The following is a 13254-nucleotide window of genomic DNA, read 5'->3' as shown; positions in this document are numbered from 1 at the left end:
GAAATGAAAATTAACTAGCTCTGTTGCTTAAGCAGTTTATTTATGGGAACAAGGTAATTTAGGAATGTTTTCTCGTTCGTTTGTTTGTTATTTTTGTGAAGTGGGTTGGCTGTGTATGAGAGAAGTTTTTGTATTGTGTGTCCTGTATTGTGTGTAGCCAGTAAAAACACATTTCAATTTTATTTCTATAGGATTAGGATATGTTTGGGACTTCTGGGAAGTGCATCTGCAGGGGGCCAAGCTTTATATATCATGTGTTCAGTATTATTCACAGTGCTATTCACATACTTCTTTAAGCAAGTGTGTCTTAAAGGTGGATAGAGAGGGTGCTAGTCAGGTATTGAGAGAAAGGGCATTCCAGAGGAGTGAGGTAGTCAGTGAGAAAGGTTTAAAGCGGGAAAGGGCTTAAGATAAGAGGAGAGTTCTGATGTATGTGTTCCAACTTTTCCTTAAAAAGTCAGCAAAGACCTGAGGTGAGATGAAGGAAGAGTCAGGGTGGGCTAGACTTGTGCGTGTTGATTAAGGAGAGAAGTAGGTTTGTTTAGCTTTAGAGAGGGCAGAGTTGAAACAAGACAGCATAAATTTGTAGTGAAGGAAGTTTTTTCGAGAGTATGAGATTTCTTTCAGAAGGCATTTAGAGGAACGAGTGGAAGAACGTAGCATGCTCTTGTTGGAATATATCTTGTGTGTATAAGTTATTTGACCTATCGGTATAAAAGTCCCCTTATTTTATTTTTGAGGCGCCATAAAAAAAAATGTAGTTTTTAGGGCTGTGGACAAAGCTCCATTTTTTAACATTAAACTAATGTTTCAATCCAGTAATTATTATTTAGTTTATGAAGAAGCCGCTGTACCGTTATCTTATCTGTTCAGGGTCATTTGGCGCCATGCCCAGGCTGGCGGAATGCCCGGATAACAAGCTAAGAATTTTTTTTTTTTTTTAAATAAAATGGAAGGGCACCGAGTGTCTTTTAAAGGCAGAACGCTAGCTGTGTTCTCGGCACTTTATAAAGGAGATTATATTATTCCATTTGAGAAATTAGTGTGGAGTTCTATGCAAAATCATTTGTCTATCAACTCAATATGTGATTTTATAACTTTTAACCATTTATTTTTTCCATAGGTGTCCCATTTTATTATAAACAGTAGTTATTGTCAAAATCGCTGTGTAATGTAGAATGTTTTGCCAGAAAGTGGTGCATTGGGAGTCACCTCTCATTGTACTCAGCATTTCACAGATAATACAGTACAGGGAATTATAATATTACAGTAAGTGCAGCAAAATCAGACAATAGGAAAGGAAATCCCTGCCCGGAAGAGCTTACAATCTTGATTTGTCGGGCGAGTTTTAAGGTTAGTATTAAATGACTAAAAGGTTGACACCATTTGCATCAGAGGAGATGGCAGTGAGGCATGAATGAGAGCAAGTGTGTATTGGGAGAAGAGAGATTGGGCCTGTAGTTTGAGACAGTGTTTGTGTCCCCACTTTTGAAGATTGGAAAAACTCTGGCAGTTTTCAAGGTCTTAGAGAAATGGCCTGCAGACAGAATAGAGTGACTATGGAAGCAATTGGTTTGGCAATGACTGAGGCACCAAGTCTTAGGAACTTAGATTGTAGCAAAGTCAAGTCCACATTGGCCGCTTAGTTTTAATTTAAGGAGCACTAATAGATGATACTCCTGTCTAAGTCAGTGAAAAAGAAATTGATACAATAATTTATTCCTAGGTATAAATTAATTCCCTATGAGACACTTATGGGGTGACTTAAGACTATCAGTAGTTCAAAGGAACGAATTAAGGACAATGTTATTGGTAATAAAACAGTTAGTAAGTATTGTATGCAACTAATACATTTTTTGAGTCTCTCTAGGCACAGGTCAAAGTTGAAAATGCACCTACTCGAGACGGGTTAATGGTCAAGCATTTCCTACGCAAGCACGCTCTTCACCCCAGGTGAAAAGGTTCTACTCACCACTAACACTGCAGTAAAAGTTTGCTTAATTATCATCGTGGATACACACCACGCATGTCAAAATAGTGCCAGCCCCGGCACAAATAGCTAATAAAAACAAAGCGCCTACAAATTAGTGTTTTGAAGGGCATAATACTCCCTGACCACTAATCGAGGGAGAAAGGTCACAGGCAAAAGTCCAGGCCTCAACACACTAACTTTGAACTTTTTACAGGTTTTTATAATTTTTCAGTTACAATGTATTGGGTTTGTACAATTGGGTTTGCATAATTGGCATCCCATAAGGATGACAAAATAGTGGAAGGTATTATTTGCTTAACTCCGTTTATTTTGTTTGGATTTATAGAATCTCCCTGCAGAATGATATCACAATGGGAGGATGTTTTATCTGTCAAACACACAGTGATGTTAATTGCCCACAGGTTGATTCAGAAACAGGAGAGATACATCCAATACACAAGAGTTAAAAAAGTAGTCTATGGGAAGAACAAGTTTCGGCGAGCTTATTCCCAAATGAAGGAGTTGGGTTACTGTATGACAGGTTACAGATGTAGCAGATGTCCTCAATCATACAACCACAGCCATTAACTGACTTAGCCAAGAACAGGTTTATTTAAGACTAATGGCCCTACAGAATGGAATAGCTCTAAACTATATTTTAGCCTCAAAGGGAGGTGTATGTATGCGCTCTAGTTAAAGAGCAATGTTGTGTATTTATCCAGGATTCAGGATCCGCTGGGACTTGGTGGTTGGATTGGTTCGCTTGGAGCGAAGCTAGCGAATGCTTTTGTATGTGTGTCTGTCCTACTCATTACTCTCTATGTATGTGTTATGTGCAGTAAACTTTGATCCAGAAGTGCGTTGCACCCCCACCGACGCTATGCCTCTTTTCGGTGATGAAGATGTCGGCAGTCCCCCAGAAGAAGAGACCAAAGAAGAAATCACTGGGCCAATATAATGGCCGGAAAGGAATTAAGTTATGCACAATAGGACCACTTCTTGGTCCAGCAGGACTATGACATGGTTAACTGTTCTTTAAATAGTCTGTCTCTTAAGGATAAGAGGGGACTGAGAAGATTGGATATGAGGCTATGAGGAAGGTGGGAGGTCACCCAGGGGCGTGAGTCAACCAAAAGGAAAGAATCAGAAGTTAGCCATTTTGTCTGTTATTCCATTCTGAGTAAATGCAGTACAAAAGATGTGTGCAAGCAGGATGTCTGTGCAGTCGCTCCTAGCAGAAATTAGCCCCACCAATTCTCAGAAATAGCTTACCCTCGGTTTATATAACATATTGAGACGTAGGCCATTTTTCCTTATCTGCAGTTGTGTCCCAAGGCTGCAAAATTTTTTCTGTTCAGACGTAGGCATGAATATGTAGAGTAAAGGTCGCTTACATAAAATAGTGTTTTAGCATTATGTGTATAAACTCTGTATTTTTTCATTTACTAAGCATATTTACTAAGCAGGCCCCCTTAAGGGGCGTATTACATATTGAAACTGTATAAAATGTACTGTCATTTATTTTTGGCAGGGAGCTTTACTTACTAAAATATTATACGAATCCCTTGGCTGCCATAATGCGCTAGTCATAGAAAATTAGTGCGATTAAGGGCATTGTTCTTTTAAGAGAACAAAAAGGAGGGAATTGTTAGGGACAATAGAGAAGGCCAGAATCTGCATTTGTGTCACATCTTCCATTTTGTCTGCGATTGCTAGCTAAAATATATTTTCTCATGAAGTCAGTTTTGACTGTTTATCCGTTAGTAGGAGACAAGTTCCCTGGGAAGACGAATCACCCCACATAGCTGCCATGGAAATCAAGGCTGTAGATAACGTAGGCAATGAGAATGTTATGTATTTCAGACAGTGCCTGTCCTGGGATTTGTACGCCCCTATATCACCCCACTAATATGTCTTGCCCCTAAATCATGCCTTTATATCACGCCTCTAACCAATGTTTTCTTTGTTCTGTATAAATCTTTTTACCTTATGCTAACTAAACTGAGACGAAGGATTTGAAACACTGCATGTGTGTCGTGTCTTTCGTTTCCTGGGCCCGTATGTTTTACCAGATTGGAGTTAACAGTGCCAGGGCATGGTTCCGAAGCTTCCCAGGAAGTCAGCAGTGTGCGGTGCTGTGCGTGGATCCAGTCACATAGGCTTCCAACCCTTTTTTAATTGGCAGGGCAATTTTTTCACCCACCCTACCTTCCCCTTCTCTTTCTCTTTCCCTTTCAACTTATAAAAAAGGGGTTACACGAACCAGGCGCTATGTTGTAGAAGTAGGGGAAAGATCCTTTAGGGCTACGAGGCAAAGACTTTCCCAAACTCCCTCTCACGGGACGGGAGAGATGTCTATTTGTTTGCTCAAGAGTTTCTGTTTCTATCTGAAAGGTCGCAACATACGCCGCTATATTTGTAAACTATATGCATCTAAAACCCTACTAAAAAAACAATAAAAAAAGATTGTAACAAAAAAAGCTACCCCTTACTAACGCAGACACCCAAAGCTGCCTCCTAATAACAGACACGCGTTCTCGTTATAACGCGGCCGCATTATGTGGACCCCAAGCACCGCATTATAATTAGGTTCAGCTGTATATTATTTCTTACTTAATTAAACTTTTCGAGGTCTGGGAGGGAACAACCTCCTATATCTTTATACAATTTCAGTTTTGCCAGACAGAAGCATAGAATCATATCTCCCCAAATAAAGTTTGACATCTCTATTTAGTCGGTGTGAGTTGCTTTTCCTTAGTAATAGTGGTAACATCAAAAATAAATAGTACATTCTTGGAATACAGGAGGGCCCCGGGAATACAGCGGGTTCCGTTCCAGGGGCCTGCCATATAGTGAAAATCACCAGAAAGCGGATCCGGCAATTTTCAGTTGTTTTTGCATGCGCAAATCGGCATTTTTGCCGTTCCTCGCATGCGCGACCTATGGTCTGCGCGTGCAAACTACGGTCTGCGCATGCGCACCGGGCGCAACCGCCCATTCTGCGCATGTGCGATTTAAGATGGCGACCCCCTTCTTGGTGCCGACCTATCGGCGGATCGCCGAAAAGCGGGAAGCCGAGAAGCGGGGCCCTGCTGTACCCGTCATTTTTAAGAGTCCTATTTGCCCAGGCATGCTTAGCAACAGTGCTTTCCATATACTGACATTTTTGCAGAATTTGGCTCTACCGGCACTAACATTTGTATCGTACAATTTTTTTTAGATTTGACGGGATCAAAATTCCCAGGTATTTTATACTGCTAGCTGCTATTATAAAAGGGCATTTTTCTTGCCATGCCGGTATTTTGTTTAATACAATGTGCAAGGTTTCTGATTTTGTAATATTTTTTTTGTAGCCCTAGAATGATCCAAAAATATAAAAAAAAAGTCTCCAGAATAACAGGAAAGGTGACTTCGGGTCTGTTAATAAACAATAAAGTGTCATCCACGTACATGGCAATTTTAATCTCTGTTAACTATCCTTATCCCTTCAAATTCTTGACCATTCCTCAAATAGATAGCCAAGGATTCCAGTGCAGTGGGAAATAGTAGAGGAGATAGTGGGCAACCCTGTCTAGCACCTCTCTTTAAATCGAATATTTGTGAATGGAAGTTACCAGCAAAAACCCTAGTTCTAAGGTTAGTATAAATCCCCTTAATAACATTCCCAAATTCACCTACATTCCCAAATTTCTGTAACGCAGTATATAAATGATCCCACACTACCATATCAAAAGCCTTCTCAGCATCCAGACTGAGAAAGCATGGGGACATTGCAGCCATGGTATTTTGTACCTGTTGGATCGCAGCTAGTACTTTCCAAATATTTGAAGTAGGGTTTCTGCCCCATATGAACCCCGTTTGGTCTGGGGATATTACAGATGGTAAATGGATCTATAATCTTTCAGCCAGGACCTTTGCATATAATTTATAATCAATATTTAGTATCGAAATTGGTTTAAACCAGGCCACGTCATCTGGGCTCCTGCCCGCCTTGTGAATTACTTTGATAATTACCTGCGTAAAGCTACTAGGGCATTCGTCACCATTTAATAAACAGTTAAATAGTCTTGTAAAAGGGTCTCTCGCCCAAGGCAGACTCTTGCCCAGTGTCTTATAGAATTCAGCTGCAAAACCGTCTGGCCCTGGAGCTTTTAAACATTTTAGTTTTTTTCAAATTGTATTTTATTGGTTTCACAAATCATAGGGAGGGGAAAGGGAGGGTAAAGAAAACAGACAAAGGGTATGGGTGGGGTTACAACCATATAGCCTCCACACAGGGAGCGTACAGATAGAACTATGTATAACTATCTGTATATCTGTAAACTAGATCTGTATAACTATCAAAATTAACAGCATTTCGGACTGTGTGGGTAACATTGAGAACTACTGTCTTGATTTAGGCTGTGTTTTGCTCCATATAAGTCACCCATGGATCCCAGACTGTCAAAAATCTATTGTATCTATCGTGAATTAAGCTGGAGAGTTTATCCATGCTCATTATATAGTTTCGCTTGTGCTTAACTGCTATAAGGGGTGGGAGGTTGTCATGTTTCCAGTGAATCGCGACCACTGCATTGGCTGCTGACAGCGATGTGATCTTGGACACTAGCAGCATAGGGGTTAAGCAGCACTGAAATACTACTCACCTGTGCTTAAAAAGCTTTCATCCTCCTCTTCAGGATAACAGTCATTCCCGGACAGGGGCTCTTCTCCGCCTTCAATCCTGGATACAATTTCAGGCTTTATTATGAGATAACCTGTGAGGGGAGAGAGATGCACAGACTCATTGAGATGGGGTGGTGAGGAGGGGACAGTCACAGAGCACAGAAGAGCAGAGACACACAAATCCACACATCATACCATGGAAATGTTCAGTGTTCTAGCACATCCACAATAAGCCAAGATTACACTAGCATACAGTATTAAATATTAATGTGGCCATTCAAGTGAAATGGACATAAGAAGCAGCAATGCCAAGTACCGGTCAGAAGGACTAGCTTAGAGGTAAGAACGCTGCCCTCAAAGTGGGCAAACCTGGTTCCCATCCCAGTGACCGCTCCTTGTGCAAGTCACGTTATCTTATAAAAATTAGATTGTAAGCTCTTTGGCACCAGGGAATCATACATAATTCTATATCCGCATTTTGTGCCCAGAACATGCATGAAAACGCCCAATGTATTTTTTCCTAGTAAAATATTTTAATAAATAAAAAGTTCACTGTCATCCCAGTGAATCTGAAAACATACAGTATACCTATAATCTGGTATTACAGACCCATTTGGCACTAAAGGATTTCTTGCATACATATGGTTTTGTTAAGGCAGTAGTCACACAGGCCAACAAAATATATGTGCAGTACCCCTATCCCCCCCTAGAGGAGATTTGCAGGTGTTATGGTGCTGTGGTGCTCACCTGTTGGTTCTCAGGAGAAAGGAGTCTCCGCGATATTGTAGGGAGTGGGACACAGGACAGTCTTTTCTGGATGGTGCAGCGCCTCCATCCTGCAGGGCTCTGCCAGGGGCAGGGATTCCTCCTCACAGGAACCTTCAGAATAATGTTCTCACAGGCCAGGAACGGTACAACTGCATTTATTGGCACTACATTATCCCGGTTCCTTGTGGAAACGGCTATTTCAGTCTTTGGGGCAAATAAAGTTTCTTGGCTCGCCATCTTAGCAGGGGGTCCATGAGAATAGCCCGGTTTCCCAAGTAAATTTCTGCGCCCTCGGCCGAAAATTACAAGCATTTTGCCCTATCGTCCTTGTTGAGCACGTTTTGTCCGGGAGCCAGATCCTCCGCAACTGCGTCCGCAGCCGCGATCTCTCGGGCCCTCTCAAGCTCCCGACACTGCAGCAAAAATTGATCCACCTAAGTGTAGCTTACCGCCAGGGAAATATCGATCTCTGGATCCAACCTGTTGGATGAATCAATCTCGGTATCCGCCGGCAGCAATGGAAGGATCTTTGTAGCAGGATCGGGGGAAGTACCGGCCGGTACCTCTGTAGCAGTTGCTTCCGCTTCGTCCTTCCGTCCGGGAGAAGGCACCGCTGTCTCCCCGCAAGGACTCTCCGCAGCCGCAGATTCCTCACGATTGGTAGTGGTCATTGGGGCTGTCGAAGAAGCAGCTCGTCAGAACCGCCTCTCATCACGGACAACCGCCTTGAGAAAGCTGGGGCACAAGTGGCCACATTCCGGCAGGAAAGTCGAAACAGACTCACCACCCTCAATTTTGGCCAGCGTTGCATCAGGTAAAGTGGTTAACAGAAGGAAAAACCAGGGGAGCGAAGATACCTAAAAGAAAATATGTGAAACTACCATAGTGCAGTTAACGTTTAACAAGACACAGTAATGGCAGAGCTCTCAATATAGCATATAAGACACGCTAGATGATAAAAATAAATGTCCATCCATAGATATCCAAATAGCAATCAGGAGCAAAAAATAGGAGGTAGTAATAAGATCCAGAAGAGAAACACAGAGCCAAAAATTAAAATACCAAAAGCATTTATCCAACACTGGTAAAAATTGGAGGCTTACAAGATTCCATATGGTTTACAGCATATTCCATATCGTTTATTCCTGACGAAGCCGTCATTCTGCACGGCGAAACGCGTAGAGCGTAACCCTCAGTGTAACATCCAGAGGAAGACAGTCTGTGGTGGAGTTCCTGTGACGTCTACTTCGAGTGTTGGAGGAACCGGAAGTGATGTATCGGCTCCAAGCAGAGGTGCAGGATGGAGACCAGTGGACACAGCGGCGGTGTGCAGAGATCCCGAGAACGCGACTCGGCTAACATCTTTATCCCTACACCCATGCTGTAAACCATATAGGTACTGCTCTGATATGCTCTGTCACCACGTGTGTCTGTTGGGTGTGATAGCTGCATCCGGCTACACCCCATGTGATGGCACTTGAATCAGTGTCTCTTCCCCCTGCAGCATCCAGGAGTCCCAGACACTGAAGAAAGGGCGTGACTATGGCTTTCGCGCCAAGCCACACCTGATCTGCGAAACAGGGTCTTGCATCTTGCAAATGTTGCACGCGGCTCTCCAGATTTTGGCGGGAATCGCTTTTAGCCACCAGGATCCCCATTAATGATCAAATTTTCACATTGTGCATGCTGGCAGCTCCTTCTTGGGGGTTCCACCAAAGACATCGACACCTGGACACTCCACATGCACTTTTAGGTTGGTGGTTGAGCACACACTAGAAACCCCAATCTTGGAGTTCTAGTTCATCAGAGGCCTCCCAGGGCGATTTCGGCGTGCACTTGGCTGATACCGTGGGTTTCAAGCACATATCAGCCCTGGAACAGTTCAATAAAGGGGAGTATACATGGGCAGTTCCTTCTTGCTCGTTCTGGCATCTTGCCAGACATCCACACCTGGACACTTCCACATGCACTCGGCTGATACCGTGGGTTTCAAAGCACATCAAAGCCCTGGAACAGTTTAGTAAAGTAGGGGAGTACACATGGTAACCCCAATCTTGGAGCTCTAGTACTACAGAGACATCCCTGGGCGATTTCCACATAGACTCGGCTGATACCATGGGTTTCAAGCACATCTCAGCCCTTAGCAACCAGTTGGAAAGAACATGGCTCTGATACATTGGTTGTCAGTCACCTCTCAGATATAGCAATTGTTCTGATCTTTTAAATGGCTCTGATACAGTGAATGCCCCATCACTTCTCAGTTATAGCAGCTGTGGTTTTTGCAATCATGAGCTGGATACTACCCCTGCACCACTTCAGGGAGTATCTCCTGCTTGCAAATGGTCTGGGAGTATTATGGCTTTGATACAGTGATTTTCCCATCACTTCTCAGTTTAGCAAATATCCCTTTATTTGGCAGTTTAAATGCAATAGTCTTTTAGTCCTTCACTGTCCCATCTCAGCAGTGCCTCCAAATGTAACATCCCTACCATACGCCCCCCCCCCCCCCCATAAGGGATATTTGCAGGTCTTATGGTGCTCACCTGTTGGTTCACAGGAAGACAGAGTCTCCACGATGTTGTAGGGAGTGGGACACAGGACAGTCTTTTCTGGATGTGCAGTGCCTCCATCCTGCAGGGCTCTGCCAGGTGCAGGGATTTCTCCCCACAGGAACCTTCAGAATTATGTTCTCACAGGCCAGGAACGGTACAACTGCATTTATTGGTGGACCAGCATATACTTCATATCCATCTCTTGCAAGAGAGGTGCATTTCCCTGAATCCCTAGTAATCCAAGTTTGACACCTCCCAGCTTGCATGCCTTCCATTGGTCAGAGCTGTGTTCGCAGGACCATTTTATTGAGGCCCCTGGGCTAGTCTTAACCTCCTTACCCCCTGATGGAGCAAGGTAGACACACCACCTACTCCCTAAGGAGCAGGCTACACTTGGGAAGACACTACATTTGAAAGGGAGCCATCTGTTACACCAGGAGTGTGTCCCACTCCTAAGCCCCAGTAACTGGGCATTACCTCTGGAGTGAGCCCAACCCCCCTGGCACATGCCTCCAAAATAACATCCCAGTATTGAGGCTCACATGCTGGCCCATGTGACAGGAGTTTAACCCCAGCATTGCCTGTTCTTACCTGGACTTATAATACTGGGGCCAGGAATATATAGCCTGGGGGGTATGGCAACTTATGTAAACAATCAATATAAAGATTCACCCACAATGAAAATAAGAATAAATTCAGAGGATCTGTAAAAATTGTTATCAGCTACTTATCTGTTGAACTAATGATGGCCCCATAATTACTTTACAAAGAGCAAAAGAAGAAATAATCAATATACATTAAATATTTCATTATTAACAAACCGTAATCATAAAAAAATAAAAAAAAATCCTTGGAAAAGTTTCGCAAGTAGCAACTCCGCGACTATACACGCAGCCTTAGAAATACACGGTCATTACTGAGGGGAAGGGCTAGGAGAGGGGCCTTTACCTAATGAAACCAAACACTCATAGTTGTCCAGCATGACGCTCTTGTACAGCTCCTTCTGAGAGACGCTGAGACTCTTCCACTCACTCTGCGAGAAATAGACAGCTACGTCATCAAACGTCGGAGGGACCTGGGAGCGGAAAGAGAGGGATGAATGGAGAACAGGAAGCCCAGTGCTAAAAGCATGATAACGGTCTACAGATAAAGGACCATGTGGCCAAGCCCGTCTGCCTACCCAATGGTCTGGTCCACGTCTTCACATTCCCTTTCTCCCCCCGTGCATCAGATAATAAGCGGTGTTAAGAAGGGGTTCCTTTCCCCAATGTTTAATGCATTCTGTTTGTATATATTTAAAACCAGAGACATAACATAAAACACAGACAAAGCTCAGTGCACATCCAGCAAAACTCATACACTGTACAGTGCCTAAATATACATGTATAAATAACTAATAAATAAAATGGTCTTTTAGTTTAACATTTTGGCCAAATTGTTGTAAGCCCTTGAGCCAACTGCACGGCAGACCACGTTTCAAGGGTCCCCAACACTAATATAGATTCTTAATAACCTGTGCATTGCCAGGAAGAATGATTTATAATAAATCTGTCAAAATTAGTTGCAAAGTTCTAAGTCTGAGTGAAGATTTTATTAACCTGTACATTACCAGGAAAAGCACTCTGTAATAGATTTGTCACAATCCCACTGTAAGCAAGCAAGTTCCCCTGAGAGTGGGAGATGCCATGGAGTGAGCTTTTAACCATTTAAATGTGGGAGGGAGTGAGCTTCAATTAGGTAGGAGGTTGCCACCCTCCAATCAGCTACGACTAGCTGAACAAGAATTATAAAACATACAGAACACCTACAAGCTCATATTGAACCCCCAAAATAACCACAAAATATATATAAGCATATAAGTTTCACAGAGTGCTACTGAGCATGGCAATATATATATTTAAAACCAGAGACATAACATAAAACACAGACAATGGACTAGGAGTACCAGATGTGGTCAGATATTACCACGCGACCCAGCTCAGACAAGCAGTAGTCTGGAACAGCCCCCAGAGTACAACCTGCTGGTTAGAAATGGAGGCTAGCTATATATCCCCTCTCCCCCTCCCTATATTGCTATGGTCCCCAGAATATAAAGGAAAACCTCCCCAGAAATTTGAGTTAGGAGCAATGAAATGCACGTGGTCTATCTGGTCCAAAAACAGAGGGAAATATGGCCTAACTTCTCCCCCTCCCAACTCACCCCCATAATTGGGAACCCTGAATTCCCTCTGGGATGCACCCAAGCCCAAATCGGTCTATTTCAGGACCTTCATATTAGCACGGTAGCGGATCTGCTGGAGAATAATGAAGCTTTGTCCTTCCAGGAGCTCAAAAACAAATTAGCGGCCCCCCACCTCCCCATTTTTGCATTCCTACAGCTACGACACTTTCTCAGAGCTCTGTCCGCGTCCTCAAAATTCCCCCCATAACCAAATTTGAGTCCCTCTGCCAAGTGAGAGAATACCAGAAGGGACTAATTACGTCAATTTACAGAATAATCGAAAATTCCCTCCCCTCGCCCACACATGCCTATATGCAAAAATGGTGTATAGACCTGGGCTTACCCCTAGACCTCGAGGAGTGGGAGGACATCTGGGAGGCAGCCCCCAAAACTTCAATCTGCACAGTAACAAAAGAAAACATATACAAAATACTATTTCAATGGTACCTGACCCCGAGTAGATTGAGCCAGATCTTCCCCGGCGCATCGGACCTGTGCTGGAGGGGATGTGGACAGAAAGGGGACATGGCCCACATATGGTGGACATGCCCCGAAATCCAGAAATTCTGGACTAGAATCCAGAGCTTGCTAGACGAGACCCTGGGCCTGGAGGTCCCGCTGGACCCTCTGGCATACGTGCTGGGCAGCCCAATGGAGGACATCCCGGCCCCCGAGGCCAGACTGATGTCGGCCATACTCACGGCCGCAAGATGTACAGTTGCAGCAGCCTGGAAACAACTGAAAGCACCCTCACGAAGGACAGTAGTAAACAGAATAAACCTAGTCATGAGCATGGAAAGGCTAACAGCAATGCTCAGGCAAAAAATGCCACAATTCCACAACACCTGGGAACCATGGATAAGTCTAGGAATCTCGACACCAGACTAGACCCAATTACAAAAAATAACCCATCTCCCCTCACTTATCCCCCGGCACTGACAATAAGAGAGGAACTCCCTAACGCCTCCCCCCCCCTCCTCCGACCCTCCCCGAAACCTGCCCCCCCCCCAACCCATCTTTTGTCGTTCCCATCTATCCCCCCCCAACCTGAGTCTCCCTCTACCCATCTCTTTTTT

The 13254-nt window shown here is 43.7% G+C and overlaps 1 protein-coding gene across 1 annotated transcript in view; it reads right to left on the bottom strand.

The window, feature by feature from the left end:
- The window catches only part of LOC142488293 (uncharacterized), a 192641-nt gene extending 179876 nt beyond the window's left edge, over positions 1-12765 (bottom strand). Inside the window, 3 exon segments of the mRNA XM_075588665.1 lie at positions 6619-6729; positions 10906-11032; positions 12522-12765. Coding sequence (XP_075444780.1) covers positions 6619-6729; positions 10906-11032; positions 12522-12725 — 442 coding nt within the window. The 5' untranslated portion in view covers positions 12726-12765.
- Positions 12766-13254: the final 489 nt, after the last annotated feature.

The sequence above is a fragment of the Ascaphus truei genome, chromosome 2 (genome assembly GCF_040206685.1).
Source record: "Ascaphus truei isolate aAscTru1 chromosome 2, aAscTru1.hap1, whole genome shotgun sequence".
NCBI lineage: Eukaryota > Metazoa > Chordata > Amphibia > Anura > Ascaphidae > Ascaphus > Ascaphus truei.
The sequence above is the reverse complement of the archived record's forward strand: the minus strand, read 5'-3'. Positions and strand labels throughout refer to the sequence as shown.